The 24,663-nt window shown below is 42.3% G+C and overlaps 1 protein-coding gene across 1 annotated transcript in view; it reads right to left on the bottom strand.

Moving 5' to 3' along the window:
• Positions 1 to 24,663, bottom strand: part of SLC22A15 (solute carrier family 22 member 15) — a 64,187-nt gene that overhangs the window by 24,501 nt on the left and 15,023 nt on the right. The window contains exons 3-4 of the mRNA XM_033092782.1: positions 5,589 to 5,721; positions 4,759 to 4,923 (exon numbers count right to left, since the gene is read on the bottom strand). Coding sequence (XP_032948673.1) covers positions 4,759 to 4,923; positions 5,589 to 5,721 — 298 coding nt within the window. The remainder of the gene's footprint in view (positions 1 to 4,758; positions 4,924 to 5,588; positions 5,722 to 24,663) is intronic.

Genomic DNA, 24,663 nt, shown 5'->3' with positions numbered 1-24,663 from the left:
GACACGACAGCATGTTCAGCGTGTTCTCGGAACACCAACTCAGAACGCGTGGTCCGGTAAGTAAGGGAATGGGGACACTGTGATTTAAGATAAGTGATAGCTATTCCAGGTTCATTACAGGGCATCAGATAACACCTGGTTTCCAAGAATAAGGCATTTTGTCTTTGCTCAGAACAGTTCTGAGTGCTCAGTATCCACTGACAACAATGTAGACAAAAAGGAAGCGAGTCCATGGGATGGGACCTTTTTAGAGGGATCAAGTTCAGACCCTACTTCTGTTCCATGCTGCTGTGTGACGATGGGCAAATCACTAAATGTCTCTGAGCTTCAGTTCCCTCATCAGTGAAACAGAAGCAATGCCTACTTTGAAGGGTACTTGTTAGTTTCAGATAAAATGATGCATGCTATACAAATGTTAGTTATCTTGCCCTACTATAATATGGATATAGGCCAGTATATCTATTAACCTCCCCCCAAAAGCCATCTGAAAGCCTCCTGTGGCGAGTGTCTATTACAAAATATTGTCTATCTAGCACCCCTGATACCAAGTATACCCCTTGGTTGTTTTGGAGAGCTGACCTCCCCTTACTTCATCCCTGCAGTTCCAGAGGGGGGCGCCAATCAGAGCTCCCCTAGCTGCAAGGGTGATCCTAGCCTGGCCAATCAGAGCTTTTTTCCAGGATTTTAAATACAGGGCTTGGTGGTGAAACCTGAGAACTGCTGGGCACCATCCCTGACTGAGCAGAGGAAGCTTCTTAGACAGGACGGGGAACAGAGATGGGAAGCTTCTGACATCCAGGTCTGGGCATCTCAAAGGCCTGGCTCTTCTGGGTTCCGTCACGTTAACCAAATGATTTCCCTTTATCCATAGAGTCATCAGAGTTGAAGCTCTGTCACAATCAGTTAAGACCTGCTATCACTTGGATCTGATGGACAAGAAGACATGATTCAAAGGTTCTAGTTTGATGATTTTAAATTCTGTAATGACTTTACCATAGACAGAGGTCCCAGAAGATAATGGAGATTTTTTAGATGAAAGAAAGCAACTCTTTTTATTTAAGGGGCCAACAGACGTTCTTACCTAATGTCCAGCAAGAGGTTGCACATGTATGCCTGGAAATGGTAACAGGGATAAAGTGTAGAGATGTAGATATGGTAAGGCTCTACGATATATGGTTAACAAATTTAATTTAAAAAATGAACATTTCAAATTACCACTTTTGCGTACTATAATTCTGGAACACTACAGATGGTTCTGTTAACTGTTTACGGGCCTTCGGATATTTTTGCTTGTTTTTCAGATTTTTGCTTATTTTAAATTAATTTCAAGTCTGCTGTTTCCTGCTCAGTGTGCACTACTAAACGTCACATTTCAGCAGGTTAGAAAATAATGTATGGTGACGACTTTATTTTAGTAAATGGCACCAATGATCCATCCAGTTTTCAAGCATAAGCCACGAATTCTCCTTGATTCCTCTTTCTCTTGACCTCTCTGCTGATTCTTTAGCAAGTCACGTTCCCACCCAAAACCAGCTCAAACGCACCCTCTTTCCTCCTCCCCCAGGACTCCCACCTTGTCTAAGCCACCATCGGGACTTGGGGCCAACCACAACAGCTTCCTGGATGGCCTCTCAATTTCTACTCTTGCTAGAATCCATTCTTCACACACCTACCAGGGTGATCTTTCTGTACGTCACATCCTATTTCCTACCGTTCCTCTATTTAATTTGCCCAGTGGCTTCCCACTGCACTTTGCATAAAAAAACAAATTCCCCATTTGGCCCACCATGGGCCTTACGTCATCTAGTCCCTCCAATTTGATCTTACTCCAATCTCCTTCTGCCTCTCCACGCTGCAGCTACAGGCGTCTTTTCAGGTCCTCAGAGAAGCTCATTCCTACCGTAGGACCCTGGTCCTTGCCATCCCATCTGGCTGGAATGCTCTCTCAGAATTTCACACGACCCAGTCACCTCCTTATTCACGTCTTAGATCAAACACCCACATCAAGGTTTTCTCCAACGATCCCATTTAATGTAACTGTCCCCCGCAATCACTGTCTAGGCATTTACGCTGTTACATTTTCTTCATTGTACTCACCATTTTCTGATATTACCTCCTATTTGTTTGATTACCTGATTAAAACGTAACCTCCATGAGAGCAAGGACCTTCCCCCACCCACCCCTATTTTGTCCACTGTTTTACCCTATGTGCCTAAAAAAGCAGAGTCTGGTCTGTGGCAGGGTCTGTTTGATAAATGAATGCTGTGGAACAGATATGCAAAGGAAAAGCTCTGGCTGGATACATAGCAATATGTTAATCATGGTGGGGAGGACTGTATGTATTCTTTATACTTCACTTGTACTTATTTCTGGATTTTATTTTATAGTGGACATCAATTCCTTTTGTGGTAAGATATTAATATAAGGACAAAATAAATAAATATATTAATGGAAAATTTTTCATAGCTTTAGTACTTTATTTTTTAATTCTCAATAATTTTCAATTACCCTCATTCTTATTAAGCGCTACACTGCAAATTGGTCAAAATGGATATTTTCAGTTTATACTTACACCTTTCTACCCATATACATACTTTACTTAGTATTTCATACAAACGGCAAATATTATTTTGTAATCAAGCATAATCTTCCAAATTCCTTTTTTTACTGCTAAACAATTAGGCTACTTCCAATTAATCCCCTATGGCTAAACATTTAGTCCCCCCACCTCCACCCCCACCCAACTTCTTATAGTTCATTAGCGTATTTGAAGCCATAGGAGTATATAAGACTGTGTTGGAGAAAACCAAACCCCAGGCCAAGGACAACAGTCTGCAGAAGACCCTGGACTGTGGGGCAGAGAAGGAAACCTCACACAAGAGTTCCAGGTATTTTCAGAAGCATGCTTCCATCCTGGGAGCAGATCAGCGCACTGGCCTTCCGGGAGCTCTCTCAGAATCACTCTAATTTCACATTGAATTTCGCAACCACCTGGTTCCACTGCTGCAGGTTTTTTCCTTTCTCCCTTTTTTCTTAGTTACAGACATTTTAATCGCCTCATCTTAACCCAGCTTCAAGGGCAAGAATGGGAGGTTAAAATAGTTTCACAGGAATCCTCAATGGCTTTAGGAAACTGGCAAGGGTACAAACGACCAGGAGGTTTTTCTTCTTTTTTATCAAAGCATGAAACAGGGCAGGAATAATCCTAGATGATCTGGAAGGGAGGGGGCCGCATACGTGTTTTTCTTCAGGGAACAGCTAAAGTCAAACGTGAATATTCTAAGAGAGGAATGTGCTAGGTGGGTTCAGGAAACAGTACCCGTGACATAGGTACTCGTGACGTCCTACGTGAGCACGATTTCGGACTCAGGAACACCCTAACCACAGGAAGGAGTGCCTTTGTGTCTTCCCTGGATTACGTGGAAGGGCACAATCATTACTAATCTCTTGGAAAGTCCCAGCAAGTCTGACTCCATGTCTCGAAAAACTGCCATTCAAGTCTCAATGCTAACTGACAACTCAGAGGAAGTTTTCTCACTGGTCCTAGTCGAGGAGCTGGGCTGGGGAAGAAAGCTGCCTACTTTTAAGGGCTTTGGGAGCTGCTCTAGATGCAGTGAGTCATACAGCACCTACCGTGCAAGCACTGTCCTGCTGGGATGGAGCTGGCGTCTCCTGCTCGCCAGCCTGCTTCTAACTCGTCCAGCCCTCTGCGTCCTTCAGCTTGGACAGCAGTTCAGTGGTTATACTGAAGTTCCAAGAAGAGAGTCCTTGGGGAACAGTGGGACGACCTGAGCCTGGACGTCAACCAGCCCCAGGTACCACCCTGGCCCTATCAGTCATGAGCATATCCCCTCACCTTCCAGAGGCTCAGTTTCCTCATCCATGAGACGCAGGTAGAAATTCTTAACTTGTAAGCTCTGGGAACATGACAGATCTGTGTCAAGTGCCTAGTGTGGTAGCTGGTATGTAACGGATGCTCAGCAAATGGCAGCTGGCACTCTCTCATCCATGCCCTCACTCAGACACACGTCTATAAATGACACAATCAACTTGTGGCCCATATCGGTCCAAGACCATCAATGGGGCTCAATGAGTGTCAAATGAATGAAAAGCAACACGAACAAAACGTTGTCATAGCAAACCTACAGTACACAAAGTGGAGTCTTAGATGCAGACACTGTCCCAAGACATTATTTTAAGTCAAAGAAACTTTTAAAATCAGTTATTTTACTACACTGAGAAGATGACGGGATAGTTAAGAATAATACAGACTATGGCCTCCATTTTGTAACTTAAACATCTGTCAGAAATGCTTCAGTCGTACTGTCTGCTGACTTGAAGAGAACAGTAAAAACGAGAAAGGCCTATGAGACTAGGATTAAATAAAAAAACAAGAAGGCTCTGAGAAAGAGTTGCTAGTATTGCCTATCTCTGAACTATTTTTCAGTTTAACATCAAAAGCAGTGAGGTCCTTCTGAGGACATCGGCACTCACCATGATATGTGGACAATTGGTGAAGCTCAGGGGCCAGCTCTCCATCTATGAGGCAGACCCAGGAGAGACTTTCCAGAGGGATACAAATAAAGTGACTCACTCAAGGGCATACAGAACACAGTCAGGAAAGCAAATCTATTATTTATAGTTGGATAGAGCATCTTAAGTCCAAATGCACTTTTAGACTCTAGGGTTAAATCGGTTCCCTACAAGGTTTTGGGGAGCAGCTCCGTGTCTCCGTAACTGCAGAGATTGAAGCAGTACCTGCAAGAGCCCAGTAGGCGGTGCCCACACATTCGTTCAGCAGGACGAAAGCCACCAGCGACATGCCTCCATTCATCATGCCCACCAGGAAGCGAGTTATTACAAAGAACTCGTACGAGGGGGAAAACCCATTTGCAATAGCGAATAAGATATCAAGGGCAAATCCTAGAAAGAGAGGAACAGCATTCAATATTCCGGAGGCGGAACAGCATTTGGGAAAGTAATCAATTACATCTATTAGTTTATAAAGATAAATCTCTGTAAACTTCAATTTTCTGAGATATGGTTTTTTGTTGTTTTTGTTTTTTTAATGCTTACTTTTAAAAATTATAAATAACAACTACGGTTTTCTTTCTTTGTTACAAGTTAACATCTATCAATCACGCAGTTTTCAATTATTCACAATAATGCTGGAAATTTAAAAATCCTAGCTCTCACCCAGCTTGTCAAGAGAACTATGCTGTGGAGCTCATTTGAAATGAATCAACACACAAGGTATAAGGAAATGGATCTAGCAGGATTTCTCAATCTTTGTTCTCCTTAGAAACATGGCATGAATTGGAATTCGGGGGTTGCAGAAAGCACTGTCATCTATGAAAAGCTTGCAGTGCCACTATCTGGTCTTCTGCAGTGACACTGGTCACCTGAAAATGCTCGGCCAGAATCAACTCTGGCTGCAGTTTGGCCTCTTGTCAGTGTAATAAAAACCAGTTCTGGGTCCCCATGGCAATTCCCTGAGAGCCTTAAGGAAAGAGTCCCCTTGTCATTTCCCTGAGAACCTTAGGGAAACATGTTATCTTATTCAGTTCATGAACACTCTAATAGATTACCTGTGAGATAGACTTTTTTCCTTCCGAAGCGATCCGAAAGCTGACCAAATGAGATCACTCCCACAAACACACCGCTGAAGAAAAAAGAGCTTGCTGCGCTGACTTTGTAAGATCGGTTGGCAATTAAAAACCACTAGAGGAAGGAAAAACAGAAGAGAGACAATTAGGTCACAGAAAAGAAGGGTAGATTGAGTTAGCTATTGAAAAACAAAAACAAAACACATGTACAACCAAACACGTACACTGCAACTTCACCGCATTACCCACTATTAACCAGAATTCAGTAGCGTATCCATCTTGGAAAACATCCAAAGAGATTCTGTCTTCAGAAACACTAGAAATCATTGTTGTTGTAATGTTCTCCCGTAGTACTGCATACACATCTTATTAGAGCCCTGGACACAGGACGTAGTAGCTAATTATTTATGCATCTGTTGACTATGTCCCTCATCCCAAGACCCAGTGTCTCTAGGTAACAGGAGCCATGTCCTATTGATTTCCACTTCTCTGACACCTAACGTACTACATGGCATATATGAGGCAACAAACAGCCTTTTTCTCCAATAGATTAATGGGTTTAAAATCCCTTAAGTACTTTTCTCAAAAAATTAAACATACAATTACCATACGATCCAATAATTCCATTTCTTGGATATATACACAAAAGAATGGAAAGCAGGGACTCGAGCAGATATCTGTACACTAACGATCATAGCAGCATTATTCACAGTAGCCAAAAGGTGGAATCAACCCAAATGTCCTTCAAGAGATGGATAAAGAAACAAAGTGTGCTATATACACACGATGGAATAGTATACAGCCTTAAAAAGGAAGGAAATTCTCACATATGTTACAACATGGATGAACCCTGAGGACATCACGCTAAGTAAAATAAGCCGACAGTCGAACAAACTCAAAGAGAGTCTGGAGCCTTTGCTAGAAATGAATGAGAAAGATTTATTACATAGCTAGGCGAAAATCGAGAAGTGTTCCAACGTAGAAAGAAAAGTTAAAAGTTCTTACAGTAAAAAGCACATTCTTGAGAATTATCAGTCCTGCATTCTTAGCCCTAGGATCGGTCTGGGATGGCTATCGGTCAGGCTGATGGATGCCAGGTCCTTCCAGGGGGAATCAAGGGGTCTGGGTATGTGGGCCCTTCAGGGGTTAACTAGAAGGTTATCTAGAGGTCCAGATGTACATCAAGGCATAAACATAAGACTGGAAAGTTCAAAATGTTTAAGTTCCCAGGCTAATTAGAACAAGAATAGACTCTTTCTTCATGCCTCAGTCTTCATAATGGTAATAATTTTAGCAGCTTGGTTAAAGTGACTCCCTTTTATATATTCCCTATCATCTCTCTTTCCTTACACACAGAAGGAACAAATATTGTAAGATTCTATTTATGAGTGTGGAAAAAAGTATAAACAGAGCCATTTTAAAATCTAGGGGGAGCTGCCATGCCAAAGGAACCGTCTTACTCCTCAAACCTTTGGAAAGTTAAAACTGGGCATAATAACCTTTGGACAGCGCTTAAAGCAGCACTGTATCCCAGACAACTTTTATAACTACCGACTGAAAATTAAAGACATTCTTTAGAACGAGCATCACTGTGTTAGCTGATCTGCGTCACTTGTGTTAGCTTATTCCGTCCTTAGCTTATTAACACTCGTAGAAATTCCTTCTGTACATTCATGTAATTGTTCCCCTTCCCTTTATTAGAAACACCCCTTGCCTGCAACTCCCAATCAGAACACTATTTGGGTTTCTGCCTGAATCAGTGCGTTGAGAATTCTATGCAGTGCTATTCTTTTGGATCGCGAATAAAAGCCTGTTGCCTCTAATTATATAGCCTTTTTATCTTTTGGTTAACAAATGTAAGCAATTTACAGTAAGAAATATATATTTGGTCTTCATCCACTGTTCCTAGCACATAGCTCCCGAACCCCATGTAATCTCCCAAGAGCAACAAGGGGCATTTTTTGTTATCATCTTTAGTTTTGTTCCTAGTTCCTAAAAATCTTCCGAGCAATAAAGGTAAAAGGGGGTCTTGTTATTTACAAGCCCCTTTCAACCACACCTGAGTATATGTTAACGAAGTGACTTCTGGAAAGCCCCTTAGATGGGGGCTGGCTGCCAGGGGAACCAACCATGTGATCAGAGGCTTGGCACACTCAGCCCTAGCCCCTCGGCTTCCATAGAGAGGAGAGGGACTGGCGGTTGAATCAATGGCTAATGGCCAGTAATTTCATCCATCATGATGATGTAATGAAGCCTCCATTAAAAACTCAAAAGGTGGGGTTCAGAGAGCTTCCAGGTTGGGGACCACGGGGAGCTTCTGGCACCCCCACAGAGAGCATGGAAGCTCTGTGCCCCTTTCCACATGCCTTGCCCTATGTGTCTCTTTCATCGGGCTGTTTATGAGTTATATCCTTTGATAACAAACCAGTGACCTAGTAAGTATAATGTTTTCCTGAGTTCTGTGAGCTGCCCTGGCAAGTTAATCTAATCCAAGAAGGAACGCCATTATCTAAAGCCCTGTCTAGCGATGCGTTAAGGCGATCTTCGGTTATAAAGGTAAAAGTCAACCTGTGTTGCAGAGGTAACCTCAGAGGACCACGAGAATGTTCATCCTTCCCCTTTGTAGCTCCTTTCATAGAATCAGCAAAGACAGGGTGGTGAAAAGCCCCTCCTCGAAAACTTGCAACAAGGCACCTTTGTTGGTTGTCCCTTCTTCACCTTTCAAACCACTCCTCTCCCATGCTTTGACAACCGGTCACTATGGCCCAAAGCAATTTAGCTTCTCTTCTCTTGTATTTTCTGTGAGACTGAATCGATAAAGACCTTGGCAAGACAGCTTCTGTACATCTAAGCGCAGCAACAACAAAAACAAAATTCAGGCATTGGAAAATAAACAAGGATAACGGCCCCTCAAGAATGCTGTGCTCTACTTCTGAAGTCTCCTGTTCTTCACACGTAATGCTCAACAAGGTATAATACCCTCGTTTTGCCTAGCCCTTAGAAACAGTGATCAGGAAGTCACCGCTCTTAGTGGTCGCCATCATTTAAATAAGAGTGATGGAAGCCATACGACAAAAATCGAACTATGCTCCAGACATTTTTCATTCGGGAATTCAATAAATATTTGATTAGTTTCTACTAGGGGTTAATAACTATTCGAAAATCTGGGAATACAGATGTGAATGAGCTAGCCATGGTCCCTGCCCTCACTGCAAACAAGCGCCAGTGGAGTAAGATAGACACTACACAAGTAAATACATAGGGAAAGACTGGGGGGACACCCCTTTAAATAGGGTATTCAGGGAAGGCTTCTCTGGGGACGTGACATTTGTGACGGTGAGGATAAGTGCAACGGCCCCAGGGGAAGACACACCAGTGCGCCTCTCGTGGAGATGGTATGAAATGAGGCCGCAGAGGTGGGCAGGCATCGGGGCATGCAGGACCCTGAGCCGTGATAAGGAGCCGGGGTTTTATTCCAGTGCAAAGGGAAGATGATGAACTGCTGGATTTATGTTTCTAACGCTCACTCTGGCCACTCTTAGAAAATGTAATACAATAAGAACAGTGGGAGCAAGGAGCCTGCTGCAATAGTCCGGGAGGTAATGGCAGCTTGGACCAGGATGGAAGCAACGGTAGTGGGGAAAAGTACATGAACGTGGGGTGTATTCTGAAGGCAGAACAGACAGGACTTGCTGATGAATGAGATGTGGATGGGGGAGGAGAGAAAGGGAGAGTCAAGGATTATAGCGAAGTTTTTGAGCCACTCAGTGGACAATGGTGACAGTTATTGAGATGGAGAAGGCTACAAGGGGGTATCAGATATGTGATGAGAAACTAAGAGTTCTGTTTAGACATGCAGAGGTTGAGATGCCTATACACCATCCAAGAGGAGATGCCAAGCAAGCATTTGGATCTGAGTCTTGAGCTCAAGGTGGGCTATGAAGAAGAGCCAAGAAATGGGACAGTATTTGACAGAGATGTGGGGTCAAAGATTATTGGTATGTTTTTTTTTAACATGTGTGCATGTTGATGAGAGCGACCCAGTACAGAAGATATCCTTGCAGGAGGAAAGCAAGACGGGATGGGCATGCCTGTGCAAAGCAGAGAGGCCAGCCTTTCACAGAAGCAGGGAGGTAACACCGCAAAAGGGAGGAAGGCAGCATGTGGGTTCAGAAGCAGCAATGAAGGAACTCCTACCTGCCTGCTTCATTTGCTTTTCACTGAAAATATCAAATGAGGTCAAGAGGGGAAGGAGTGCAAGTGGAGGGGGAGTCAGAAGTCTAGGGAGGAAGATGTCACACAGAATCCCCTCAGGAGTGGGCCACGGCCCATTCGAGGGAAATGCTGTAGGACTGCCAGGCCAAGCTGCCAGGCCAGAGCACCTCTGAGCTCCGTAGTTATCGATCTTAAGAGGAGGAGGTGGGGAGTTACACGGAGTTGGGGACTTCCCAGGAGCACACAGAGGGATAGTGGCCGCGGGGAGTCATGGGCATTTGCAAAGCAGTGATTATTATAGTGAAATATAAGCTGGTTAAGGAGAAAATGAAGACATACGGGGGATGGACGGTGGGGAGTGAAATGATGTCACCATCAGGAAAACCCCTGGTATCCTTAACCTCTCTGTACTTTCCATTCTTTCCCCAATTGAAATTTGGTTGTCCCTGAGGAAATCATTTACTGAACTAGATCCCTCTCAACTAGAGGCTGCTTTTCTTTTTACACCGATGGACCCGAGATGGGAGTAGATAACCAAACTCGAAAATCATCAGCTCGTCTGCAGATCACGTTATCAGACCGTGTCACTCATTACCCTCCTGTGGCAGAGAATCTAGCATATTTTGAAATACCCACTCTTCTTTTCTTCCACAGTAATAGAATGTTTAGCAGGGCATATGGCTACCCAGAAGGAAGATTAAACGTCCCAGTAGCCCTTACAATTAGGTATGGCCATATTATCAAGTTGCGCGCAATGCAAGTAAGCAGCAGCAGCATGTGGCAGCTTCCAGGAACTTCTCTGAAGAGACAGCTGATTTGCACTTTGCTCCATCTTTATTTCTACTATCCTCGTGCTTAGAATGTCCCTTTGCAAGCTGGAGCTCTATCTGGGCCATGAGGACATGGCCACATATGAGGGGTGGTCAAGTCAAAAGCTGGAAGGAGCCTGGGTCCCTGAGGACACTGGGGTAGGGCCAGGCATGAGCATATTTTTCAGGTTCTCCAGATGATTTTCATAGGCAATCAAGTTAAGAACCCCTGCCCCACATTCTTCAACCATTTCAAGACCTCCATTCCCCCAACTCTACAGTAAGTACGACCTGAGTCACTAAAAAAGATTAAACCATGTTAAGAAGCCCTGAGCTAAGGATTTGTTAAAATATATATATATATTTTAAAGTTTCATATAAAAGAGATTAAAAGAGTTTTGGAATTTGAAGAAATAGCGTTTTGTGAAGAACTAATTTATTTTGGATATGTGGGTGAGAAAGGCCTATGGTGATATTTTTCCAGGTCGAAAAATGAATCAAATATTAAATGTCAGGTTGGCCTAGAAAAGAGAGGACTGTAGATACCACAGGGATATCCCTTCTCGTACAGTGGCCAGTAAACAAGGCCTAATTGTGCTTGTTTTTAATTCCTTGGTGCTCAAACACTTGCTCTTATTTTTTTCACGTCTTTGGTGTTTCTCTTGGTGTTTTCATGCCTTTAAAATGTGGCCTGCAATTTTGATTATCCTGCACCTCAATTTCTGCTAGTGCGTTTGTATGGCCAAGATGTTTACACTGACATCATCTGTTTTGTGCTTAGTAAGGAGTGGTTGACGTGGCTACTCCACAACCAACAATTCTGTTGCCCACATTTACAGAACTTCTCCAATCCATCAAAAAGGCTCTAACACCAACCTTCCAACAACTACAGAGCAATCACCTTGGATGACAGTTTTAGGAAGAAATGGCCCAAGGGATGTTTCACTAGCAAACTCCAAATTCTGATTCTCAGACTGCCAGTTCCAGTGTCAAAGTAATTTCTAGTAATTTTTCTTCCGATCAGTGCTGGCTGGGCTAATGCATTTCCCTGTTTCTCCCGGGATATATTCAGGAACTGGTAGGAAAACTGAAAGGCACTGCCAGGTTTTAAGAAAGCACACGGGAGAATGGGAAGCTGGTACCCAGAAGATGTCCCTGACAGATCTGGGCGAACGGGGTGGTTGACTCAGGAGCTTGAGGACTTAGGTAATGTGTTAACCATCAGCTTTCCACATTCCCGCCTCCTCTAACATGCGCTATTTTCACTTAAATGTTTGGTTTGGTTTCCAATCTTAAAAAATTTTCCAATATAATTTACATACTTATCATTTACCTACAACGTGAACTAAAGTTTTATTTTGTCAAAGCTCGAACAAGATATACTAGGAGAGTGATCCTATAACATCTGAGAAGATGCATTGGTATAACTTGTTTTTAAAGTTTTGGAAAGACATCACCCACCAGACGAGACTCAACTGCTCACTTATTTTCATACCCTTTTGGTCAATTTTTAGTACCAAGGTAAAACCCAAAGCACATATCACCAGGACATCAGAAATTAAACTATAATAAACCTAAAAAAAAAAAAAAAAAAAAGATGAGCATGACATTCTTGAAAAATGTGTTTTTTATGAGGCTTTAAATCTTAAAAATCATAAATTTATAAGTCACTGAAATCCTTAATTGTCTCAAGATTATTAAAGTGATGATTCTCCTATACTCTTTACATGACAAGCCAAATTCTAAAGCTGCAGAATGAATGCTCTTTTTTTATACCAATTCATTTCAAATTGAAAAATCACTTGCAAATTGAAAAAGCAGAAACTTTCTTTTCAGATACATTAAAGAAAAGGAAGACTATAAAGACAAAATAATTTCAGTCCTTCAGACCTAGCCAAATCCATTTTTGATTTTTTTCTTACATGATGTACAAGAATAAACTCAAGGGCCGGCCCGGTGGCTCAGGCGGTTGGAGCTCCGTGCACCTAATGCCGAAGGTTGCCGGTTCAATTCCCACATGGGCCTGTGCCAGATGGCTCAGTTGGTTGGAGCGTGGGCTCTCAACCACAAGGTTGTCGGTTCGACTCCCACAAGGGATGGTGGGTTGGACCCCCTGCAACTAAGATTGAACACAGCACCTTGAGGTGAGCTGCCGCTGAGCTCCCGGATGGCTCAGTTGGCTGGAGCGCGTCCTCTCAACCACAAGGTTGCCAGTTTGACTCCCGAAAGGGATGGTGGGCTGTGTCTCCTGCAACTAACAATGGCAACTGGACCTGGAGCTGAGCTGCACCCTCCACAACTAAGATTGAAAGGACAACAAGTTGACTTGGAAAAAGTCCTGGAAGTACAGACTGTTCCCCAATAAAATCCTGTTCTCCCTCCCCAAATTAAAAAAATAATAATAATAAAAATAAACTCAAAATGGATTAAAGACTGAAATGTAAGACCTAAAACAATAAAACTCCTAGAAGAAAACATAGGCAGTAAACTCTCTGACATTGCTCTTAATTTTTTCTGATATATCTTCTTGGGCAAGGGAAACAAACGAAAATAAGTAAATAAATAAATAAACAAATGGGACTACATCAAATTCAAAAGTCTTTGCACAGCAAACCATCAACAAAATGAAAAGACAACCTACTGAATGGGACAAGCTATTCACCAATGATACATCCAATAAGGGGTTAAGTTGATATCCAAAATTTATAAAGAACTGATAGAACTGAACACCCAAAAACGAACAATTCAATTAAAAAATGGGCAGAGGACATGGATAGACATTGCTCCAAAGAGGACATGCAGATGCCCAATAGACAAATGAAAGGACGCTCACTGTCACTAATCATTAGGGAAATGCAAATTAAAACCACAATGAGATATCATCTCACTCCTGTCAGAATGGCCATCATCAATACATCAACAAACAACAAGTGTTGGCGAGGATGCAGAGAAAAGAGAACCCTCGTGTACTACTGGTGGGATTGCAAATTGGTACAGCCACTGTGGAAAACAGTGGGGAAGTATGGAGCTTCCCCAAAAAATTAAAAACAGAACTATGAGTATGCACCCCTATGTTCATTGCAGCGTTATTCACATCAACCAAGATATGGAAGCAGCCTAAGTGCCTATCAATAGTCGATAGGATAAAGAAGTAGTACATGTATACAATAGACTATTCCTCGGCCATAAGAAATGAAATCTTACCATTTGCGACAACATGATGAACCTAGGGGACAGTATGATAAGTGAAATAAATCAGACAGAAAAAGACAAATACCATATGATCTCACTTATATGAGGAATCTAAAGAACAAAATAAAGGAACAAACAAAACCTTAATAAACTTCAGATACAGAGAATAAAATGATGGTTGCCAGATGGGAGGGGGTTTGGGAGACTGAGTGAAAAAGGTGAAGGGATTAAGAGGTACAAATTGGTAGTTACAAAATAGTCACGGGGATGTAAAGTATAGCATAGGGAATACAGTCAGTAATATTGTCATAACTATGTTTGGTGCCAGGTGGGTGCTAGACTTATCCGGGATCGCTGTGTAAATTATATAAATGTCTAACCACTACGCTGTACACCTGAAACTAATACGAAATAATACTGAATGTCAACTGTAATTGAAAAATAAAAAAATAAACAACATCTGTGTTTTTGTTCATATGCTTACCATAATCACTAGACATAGTTCACACGTTCACTTGTGACACTGTATTCTCACAAAGGATTTGAGGGGCCTAGCATTAAAAGCACTGGAATCAGGCACAAGTGGGGACAGACAACAACAGCAGGTGCCTGGAAAATAAAGATAAAAGGAACATAAATACGGCAAATACTGGAGTGAGGTGCCATGCAGAACCTTCTCACTCTGAAAGAGGGAAAAAGACAGGCAAGCAGAAACGCAGGGAGTCGAGACAATTACTACTTCTGACTGGGCAGGAAGGAAGCACCTGAGAGCTATTTTTGTTTAATATCTGAATTCTTACCGTTTAGAGGCTGAGAATAAAGGGCATTGCCCCAAAGAGGATAAAGTCTTGGTGTACGTCAGGAAAAGAGAATGGAACAGGGGCCAACAAGTATGGGTGTGGGTGTCAGAGGTCATTACAGGTGATCCAGGTCAGCCTGGGCAGGGTGGGGGCATCAGAGAAGAGAGTGGATTCGAGCTGGTTATAGAAACCTGGGCCGAGTCATCCATGAACAGGGATTATTTGAAGCCGCTGGCGTGGATGAGATCAACCACAGAGTGAGTGAGGCTGGAAGACAAATTTTAAAGGAAGCAACAAAATGTGTCTTGAAATCATCAAACCTTAAGCTTTGTGAAAATGTCACAAATCAAGGCAATCATTACTCTGACCTGACAGACATATGAGAACCTGAAAAATTAAATCACTGCTTTAAAATGGGCTGCATGCTTTTTAATCCTAAAAATGAATTAATACCTGAGTACTAAAAATATATATCAAAGCTATGTCACGTAGAAAGGCTGCAGCACCTTTTAACCAGATAATTCATAACCAGCCAACTTCTACAGAATATTCTCCTCTAATTCTAACAACCAGCATTTAGAATAGGTATATCGTTACCTATTCCCAACTTTACCTATTCCCAACTTTACGATGACACGACTGCAGCCCAGTCATTATTACACCCAAGTAACCAGTGGAGCCCGGACCTGATGCCGAAATATCTGTCTCAAAAATCTCTTCCTCTCGGTACTATTAGCTTGACTTAGTCAAGTCTTAGAATTCTGGAGCCAGCGAGTGATCGAACACTATATTTGAGTGTTTTAAACCAAAAGCACAGAAATTACAACATGCTGGGTAGAGACTTTCTAGTTTTTAACTCTTAGCATGTGTTCCATTCAAGAAACAATAAAAAAATTAACTGACTATTAGAAGGAATACTAGAAACAAGTAGGTCCTGTGGCTTAGAGTAACAGAACCAGGGGTTGGGAGAGAAGGAGAAGGAAGAAAATGAAGGTTCCATGTCAAATAGGAAGTTAAGGGTATCTGGTCTGTAGGCTTGGGAAAGATAAGGAGAAGGCTGGGGTGAGAATACAAAGAGAAAAATGTATTTTAAAATCAACTTCCAAAGTGTTTTGGTTTTTTTACGGCGATTTATCTCGTTCTGCAGTGTATGCTTTAAACACAAATCTTAATAAAACTTTTATTCTTTTAATTAAGCTTTTATTATTTACTGTCTATATGACATCCTGGTGTACCCACATGACACAAATAAATCATCCTCAGGTTGCTTTCTTTTCTTTCCTCTGCTGACTAGCACTGAGCTGCCGTATTCTTCCCCTCTGTACGAGAACACGAATTACAAGAGGTGTTTCTTAAGTTGGTCATGAATATCAGGAAGACTGAAGAGCAAGAACCCTGAGATTTTAACACATATGCCCGCCTCTGCTGTGAGCAACCTTTCATTGGCTCTGTCAACGTCACAAGTTTGTCTCTGCTTCTGTTTTCCCGTGACCTGAACAGCTCGTTCTTTCCCCCACCTCTAATCTAATGTATGGTGACGTTTCATGGAACAAGAGTTGAGAAACATGTTGAGAAATGTGCTATCACTACAGGTCACTTTAATGGGAGGGGCAGTGGATGGTAACCAAAGACCCATTACGGGAAGCTTTTCCAAGGCTGGGTCATTCCCCTCCCCAAGAGGCTGTGCCCCTCCTGCCCTCGTCTGGCCCACGGCAGGTGAGTGGCTCTGCATCACCCACATGAATAATGCAGAACCACGGGCAGGGGAGGGCACAGCTCTCCAAAGAAAAACAAACATTCCTCATTCCTCTTTTGCCAAGAAGCCTGGCACTTCCGGGAACAGATTACTCTTCCAGCCTGTGCCCTCGTCCTCCACACCCACCCCCTCCCCGGCCTCACCCCCTCCTTGGTGAACCCCCATTCATCCATGACACACCTTAAGCAGCTCCTCTCACCTGAAGGCCCACCTGATTCACTCTCCTTGATGCCATATTCCTCTGTGTTTGCTTCTCGTAAAATGACGAATGGTGAATTATTTGTTTACTTGTCTCTCTCCTACAACGCGGTGAGCTTCATAAAAACCCATTTGTATCCCAAGTGCTTACCTGACAGTGCCAGCACTAACTAAATATTTGCTGAATTATTTATGTAATAAGAGTGAATGCCACAGTCTTGTAGGCATCTTCATAAACAATATCTCAATGTCACGACTTCAAGCATCAAGTTGTGAGATTAGGGACACGCAGGGAACTACCTCACTGGTCATCTTTTCCTTGGAGCCACTGAAAGACATTCTCACCAAAGGGGTGTGAGGGAGATTTCGAATTTGAAGGGTTTTTCTTCTTCCTATAGCCAATCGGACATATGGAATACTTTGGTTTTATCTGTAGCCTCTACATTCATGAGGAAGAAAACTAAGGCGGGGGGTGGAAATAAACCACAACACTGGACAAGCTGTAAAGACAAAAATCTGTGCCAATGACACATATGCATCCCCAAGCCTGAGCAAGTGAAGCTGTGTGGCCCCTGAAAGCACTTTCACTGCTCCACTAGTGTCCCCACATGGAGGATCAGGCAGGGGTAAGAACTTAGTCACGAATCATACACAGAACAGCAGTGAACCCATAAGCCAGGCAGGTGCCATGGCGGGTCCAATGGTGGCACCCAGGCCCCTCACCTAGCTGCTGTATCTCTCCTAAAAGATGGGCTTGTTCACAAGCCCAGGGTCGATCTCTAGTCCCAACTCTGGCTTCCCTGAAAGGGGGACAGACCCCATGGCTGTCCAGAACACAGCCTGCCAGATCATAAAGAACAAGGGAGACGAAGGCAGCTTCCCCTGGCTGTCAACGGAAATGGGCAAACAAGACTGGGCTCGTACTTACAGATCGAGCACCATGTCATCCAAAGTCCTGCTGTGATGAAAACCAAGTCATATTATAAGTGCCATAGTCGTACCCGGACTCCCGGCATGTCCGTATTTCCAGGCTGCGGCGCTAGAACAAACAGTAGCTCCCACACCCCTGCCGCCTGTTCCTGAAGGCTCTGCACCAACGGGGAGCTGGTAACTGTTCTGTGAAAACTTCTCAACAGTTCTCATAACGATTCCAACCCAACTTCTGCCCTGCATTGTCCTGTATTTCCCATAAAAAATATTTACAGCTTGGGATGGAAAAATCTCACTCTGGGAGACAACCAGGTGATGAGAGGCCTTCTGTGATTAGGGAGTACTTGGACAGAGTGTTTCAGGAACAGTTTCATGGTGATTAACTAACTCGCTTCATTTCAGTGTAGTTGTCACTCTGAATTACCACTTAATGGGTGAAGTGTACAGGCTATAACAATCAGTAGTACAGATGTAAGGAAGAAGACATTAAAAAAAAATTAGCCCCTAAAGCAATTATTGCAGTGAATTTTTCAAATAGTTTTAATACTCTGTCTTTTGACCCCAGGGTACGGCTTGGGGAAAATATATTAATCTCAAGATAATAATAAGTCAATTTCAGTTGTCCAATATCTACAATGATATTAAAGATTCTAACCTTACTCTTTTTGGTTGCAAACATTAATTAAGCATGATAATTGTGTCTCTCCGTGATATTTGGTGCTTTCTGAATGAGTCAGAGCTCAGGGAATAATTTGAATATGGCGGACAGCAATTTGCTACATAAATTCACCCCAATGGCTATTAGCTCATTTTAAAATAGTCAAGACTCCTAGATTAGAGGGGTGTGGATTTTTTTTTTTTTGCATTAATACCAAATTAATCACATCCACATAACCTTTTATTCGCCCTCCCCCAAAATCTCCGTGAATAACCTCTGCAAGGCCTGACCCAAATGTAATGAGGCGCAGGGTGAAAGTTTTACAATGTGTATTATTGACACAATCTCCTTAAACTCCAGAGTCCTGCAGACTCTATCTTAATACTTCTTTTCAGGAGTTGTTATGAGAGATCAACAAGAGTTTATACTTGTGTTTTTAACTCACATCTTATATCAAATAATTTCAATAAGAACTGCACATTATCTATATACCATTTATTGTATAATAAGGATATTTACCAACTGATTGACAAGTTTGGGTACCAGTTTCAATATTACCACTCTGGAGATTTGGAGGGACACCTGACAAACTAGAGAGGTAATCGAAATGGAATGAATGCTAAGAAATTAAGTGGAGGGTTTGGTTTGGGACTGCACTCCACGGGCAGCTCCGAAAGGATGCCGGCCACAGAGGGCCTGATGCCATCACCTCGGCTGGCACTGCTGGCCCCGGCTGCTCCTTGACCATCATTCGCACTCTTCTTCCCTCTGCTGCTCTGTCATTTCGGTGGTGGCAGCAGGAATCTTGGAAGCCACCCATACCACCCATTCCAAACCACTCCAGGACTGGGACCACCCCCATGGGGCTCCGACGACCAAGGCAGAAGTAGAGTGTGGGCACTCACGTGTCACTTACACACTCTGAGCGGCGGAGGTGAGAGCACACAGGGCGGACACTTCATTTGTACTTTGAACTAAAATAAAATGACTTCGGGGAAAACATGAGGTTCTGCACTAAACACATGAAGCAGATAAGCCTCTTCCTGGATCTACCTGGGGACAGGTAGAGGAGAGGAGGGGGTGAACTCTTAACATTAGGGTAGCAGCCCGCTGGGATCGGAACATGTGGGCGGGCGAACTGCTGAGGAGCATGGGAGCTGTTTGTTTTATTTAATTCTCCTTTGTCATTTTTTGTTATATCCGGAAACCTGTAAGTTTATTTGGCCTTGACAATATTTTTTCTAAGCTGTACTTCCCCCCTGCTTTTTTCTTTTTTTAATTAAAGTACAGTGAAATGCAACATTAGCTTCAGGTGGACAACATAGTGATATTACCATGATAAGTCTAGTAAAATATTACAAAGTCGACTACAATATCGATTATGCTGTATATTACATGCCTGTGACTTATTTAATAACTGGAAGTTTGTACCTCTTATTCCTACTTCACCTTTTCCACCTGTCCTCCAACACCGTCCCCTCTGGCAACCATCAATTTGTTCTCTGTATCTATGACTCTACTTTTGTTTCATTTGTTCTTGTTTTGTTAGATTCCACATGTAAGTGAAATCATACAGTATTTGTGTTTCTCTGTCTGACTTATTTCACTTAGCATAATACCCTCTAGGTCCATCCACGTTGTCACAAATGGCAAGATAGCATTCTTTTTTATGGCTGAATAATATTCCATTGTATATACGTACCACCTCTTCTTACCAATTCATCTATCAATGGACACTTAGGTTGCTTCTATATTGGCTACTGTAACGAATGTTACAGTGAACATAGGGTTACTACATCTTTTCAAATTAGTGTTTTTGTTTTCATCAAATACCCACTAGGAATTGCTATACAGTAATGTAGCTCTAGTTCCAATTTTTTGAGGAATCCCCATACTGCTTTCCATAGTGGCTGCACTAAATTTCAAGCTTAACTAAATCATTACTAGCTCTGTGGTACCTGTGTGATTTTTTTGTGTGGGCTCACTAGCCAGAATCCTCATGAGTTGGATACAAATATCCTCAGAGTAGAATCAACTTAGGGAAGGCAAGCTCGAGACAGATTCATTGGTGGGCTGACTCCCTGCCTCCCTTCCTGCTTCTATCACATGCTTCTGGAAAGGCCACAGAAGTCAGTGGCCACACTCCTCCATTTACTAACTGTGTGTCATTGAGTTAAGTCACCTGGCTACTCTGAACCATGCGCTCCTATTTTTAATTTGCAAGCCAAGATACAAACATTATGATTATTTGTTCTCCTCCCTTAGAATTCACTCTGTCAGAGGGAATATCAAGCAGGTGACTGGCAGCCCAGGTAGGTATTTAGTTTGCTTGGCTCTCAACTCAGTGTGTATGCACCACGTGCTGTCATCTCACGGTCACTTTGCTAATCTTCTCTCCAATCCACCATCCATCCACCCATATACCCATCCACTCGTCCCACGCAGAACTGAGCTCCTCCCCCAGTTCTCCATGAAGTGCTTCTGGGGCTGCCAAGGACAACTGGTAGTGGCAGAGGTGTTGGGAGCCCTGGACCCCACCCCCCTTCAGTGACAGCAGCAAAGCACTGGGCACTTTTATATACTGAAATGCCAACTAAGATACCATTTAAGACTAAAGGCTTCTGTTCATTAAGGGGGAAAAAATAGGGTAGAAAAATCACTGGTGTAGTGGAAAGAATATGGGCTCACCAAATCCCAGACCAGCGGCTTATGAAGTATGTGATTTAGGGCAAATTCTTTAAATTCTCTACATTCAGTTGTTTAATCTAGACTGAGATGGAGAGAGGTGAGTATAGAGAAACAGACACAGAAATACAAAATGACAGAGAGAAATAATGAGAGAGCAAAGCAAGAAGGAAGAAAGGGAGGTAGGAAGGAAGAGAAAGAGGAAGGGAGGGAGAGAAGGAGAGAGGAAAGGAAGGGGAGGGGAGGGGACACACAGAGTTACAGTGTGACAATGACAGGTGGCAAGAGAGACCACTCACGAATATACCCCAGAGGCAATAAGAGGATCATGAGGCCACCTCCTCTCACAGGTAGGTAAGGGCCATCTTAGCCCTTCCCTCTTTTCAGAGCTGCTGCAAAGATCTTCAGCTCTTGCCAGAGAAGCTATTTAATTCCATTTCTCCTGCATCTACTGACTCTTGGGACCCGCAGCTCTCTGGTCTCCCTTGCCTCCGTATCGAGCCTCTCATCGAGCTCTGCTCAGGGTGAGCATCCTAGGGAGCAGCACAGAAGGTGGTGCATCCATGACCAGGGCACCCATCCCTGCCGCGCTGGAGTGTCAGGTCTAACAGCACTGTCCCTCTTGCCTCAGGGCCTTCTCTGGCATCAGGCAAGTAGGAGCCGCTCAACAAACATTGGCTACCAATGGTGTCCCTCTTATGATAGCTAATAGGGTTCCCAATTACAGGTGTCATTAGTGTGATTTCTATTCCACTGACATCTGTTGAGTGCCTGTTGTGCTGAAGCAGTGTTGCTGTGTTATTGAAGCAGTCAGCGCGTGCTGTGGGACATTCTGCATAAGTGTTACTTAAGGCAGCGTTCACCCCAGTCCTACCAAGGTTGCGTGGTCCAGCAGTGGTCAGCCGGCCTTCTCTTCAGAAAGTCCCTTCTCCAGAGGAAACTCCTACAAGGGCTTTTGTGGTCACTGCCCCTGTCAACAATGGGTGCTTTGCCTGTTCTTGTTTTAAAATAGTGGTCTGGTGACTAGCAATGATGAATAGAAAAATGGACTACCTCTGGTGAAATCAAAGGCATTCACGATACATGGATTAGCTCAATGTATTTTAGAGATACATTCACCAGCCTTCCATGAATTTGAAACAATCCAGTGTGGTCTGCATGCTTTAGCTACAGAGGAGATTTCCTCGGCTAAAACTGAAGAGCCACAGGAACTCTGGAAGATTCTGCCTGTTTGATGCTGGCAGGGAGGGGGACGTCAGCACACTGACCATGAGAACTGGAGTTTGTCTCTAGTGACCTGTCATGCAAACAGAGTTTGGAACACCCATAAAGCCACAGAGCTAAGACTTCTGAGGCCTGCAAGAAAGTTCATGTTGTGATTCTTTGATAATAAGGATTTAGTTAATAAGTGTTTATACGTGTGGCAGAATTTGGTCTGAGATTTACTTTCATTATAATGTGGTAATGGGTTTGCTGCTGAGCAGATCTATAGCTCTCACCCATTTCAAAATCCTACGGGGGCAATAAAGAGAAGCAGGGCTTTTTGGAGAAATGGCTAATTCCACAGTCAGGGCACCAAGGTACATGATGAATCTGGAATACCTTGTGATGCCAAAAATTTTTGAAGCACTTCAAAAAATGATGGGTATGTCAAAAGGACACAACAGGACTTTCACCTCCAGGAAGACGGGGACAACATAATTTTCCCCATTGTTCCCATTAGGTACCACTAAACACCCTGGACATTACATATGAAACCAACAGAAGACGACACTGAAAGGTGGAGAGAACATCAGCGAGGGACCCTGGGACCTGAGGAATGACACAGCGATGGGCTCCCTGGGTTTCTCTTTGCCTTACGGATCCCAGGCTGGGTGCCAGAGAAGCCAGTGATTCGGAAATGCTAGGAGGAGTGGCAAAAGAAGTGCCAACAAGGCCTGCTTTCTCTAGGCAAAGGCCCAGGAAAGGGGTATACCTTTTTTTTCTTTTTCCTAATGTATGATAACACTGTGTTAAGAGATTCTACAAGTGTGTAGGAAAACATTTAAGATAATTATATTATAAACTGGGGAGGGCAAAAGGATGTTAAGTGAGGGAGAGTTTCTATATGTCACTCTTATGATTTGATATCAGTAGATTGTGAAAAGTTATGTATATACAATGTAATGCCAAGAACAATCACTAAAAATCTATACAAAGAGATACACTCAAAAACACTAAAGACAAGTCAAAGTAACCTACAGGAAGGCAAGGAAAATAAAAGAGAAAAAGAAAAAAGAGAGAACAAACAGAAACCCAAAAATCAAAATGAAAGAGGTATATCCTAACATAAAATTATTATATTAAATGTAGATCATCTAAATATACAAATAAAGACAGGTTGGCAGTGTAGATTTTCAAAACCTGACCCAATTATGCACTGTGTATAAGAAACAAACTTCACATATAATGATATAGGCAAGTTGAAAGTAAAAGGAGGAAAAAAATCTGTATCATGCTGACGCTAGTTACAAAAAGCAGGAGTGGCTGTATTAGTATCAGATAAAGCACATTTTTGAACAAAGAATATTATCAGGGACAGAGAGGGATATTATAAAATGATAAAAAGGTCAATCCACCAAAAAGACATAGCAACTATAAATACATATACACCAAACAACAGAGCTGTAAAATATGTGAAGCAAAAACTGAGAGTAGTGAAAGAAGAAATCAACAAATTTACAATTATAATTAAAGACACAAACACTCTTCTCTCAACAATCTATAGAACTAGACAGAAAATCAACATGGATACAGAAGAACTCAAAAACACCATCAACCAACAGGATCTAAACAATATTTATAAAACACTCTACCGAAAACACACATTTGTGCCAATGAGACATATACCAAGAGAGACCATATCCTGGGCCATAAAATATACCTCAACACATTTAAAAAAATTAAAATCATACAGAGTGTGTCCTCTGACAACATAAAATCAAACAGAGAAAGCTAATAGGAAAATCTACAAATACTAGGAAACTAAACAACATACTTCTAAATAATCCATGGGTCAAAGAGGAAGTCTTGAAAGGAAACACATACATTGAGCTAAATAAAAATGAAAATACAAGGTATCAAAACTTGTGGGACACAGCTAAAGCCACCCTGAGAGGGAAATGTATAGCACTGAAATGCTTACATTTGCAAAGAGGAAGGTTGTCCTCAATAATCTAATCTACCACCTCTAGAACCTAAAAAAGCAAAAAGCAAAATAAACCCAAAACAAGCAGAAGGAAGGAAATAATAAAGAGCAGAAATCAATACAATTGAAAATAGGAAAACAATAGAGAAAAATGAATGAAATAACACGCTAGTTCTTTGAAAAGGTCAATACAATTGACAAACTTCTATCATGACAGACAAGTAAATAAGAAAGAAGACACAAATTACCAATATCATGTAATAAAAGACGGGATACCATTTCGGACTCTGAAGACATCAAAAGGAAATACTATGAACAATTTTATACATATAAACTTGACAACTTAGATGAAATGGACCAATTTTTTGAAAAGCACAACTGCCTCAACTCATAATACAACACAGATCACTTAAACAGCCTTCTAACTATTAAGGAAATGGAATTCATAATTTTCAAAGTCCCCAAAAAGAAATCGACAGACCGGGATGATTTCAATGGAGAATTCTATCAAATCTTTAAAGAACTAACACCAATTCTACACAATCTCTTCCACAAAATAGAAACACTTCTCAATTCACTTTATAAAGCTAGTATTACCCTAATACCCAAACCAGACAAAGATAGTAT

This window comes from Rhinolophus ferrumequinum, chromosome 22 (genome assembly GCF_004115265.2).
Source record: "Rhinolophus ferrumequinum isolate MPI-CBG mRhiFer1 chromosome 22, mRhiFer1_v1.p, whole genome shotgun sequence".
NCBI lineage: Eukaryota > Metazoa > Chordata > Mammalia > Chiroptera > Rhinolophidae > Rhinolophus > Rhinolophus ferrumequinum.
This window is presented reverse-complemented; position numbering and strand designations above follow the sequence as displayed.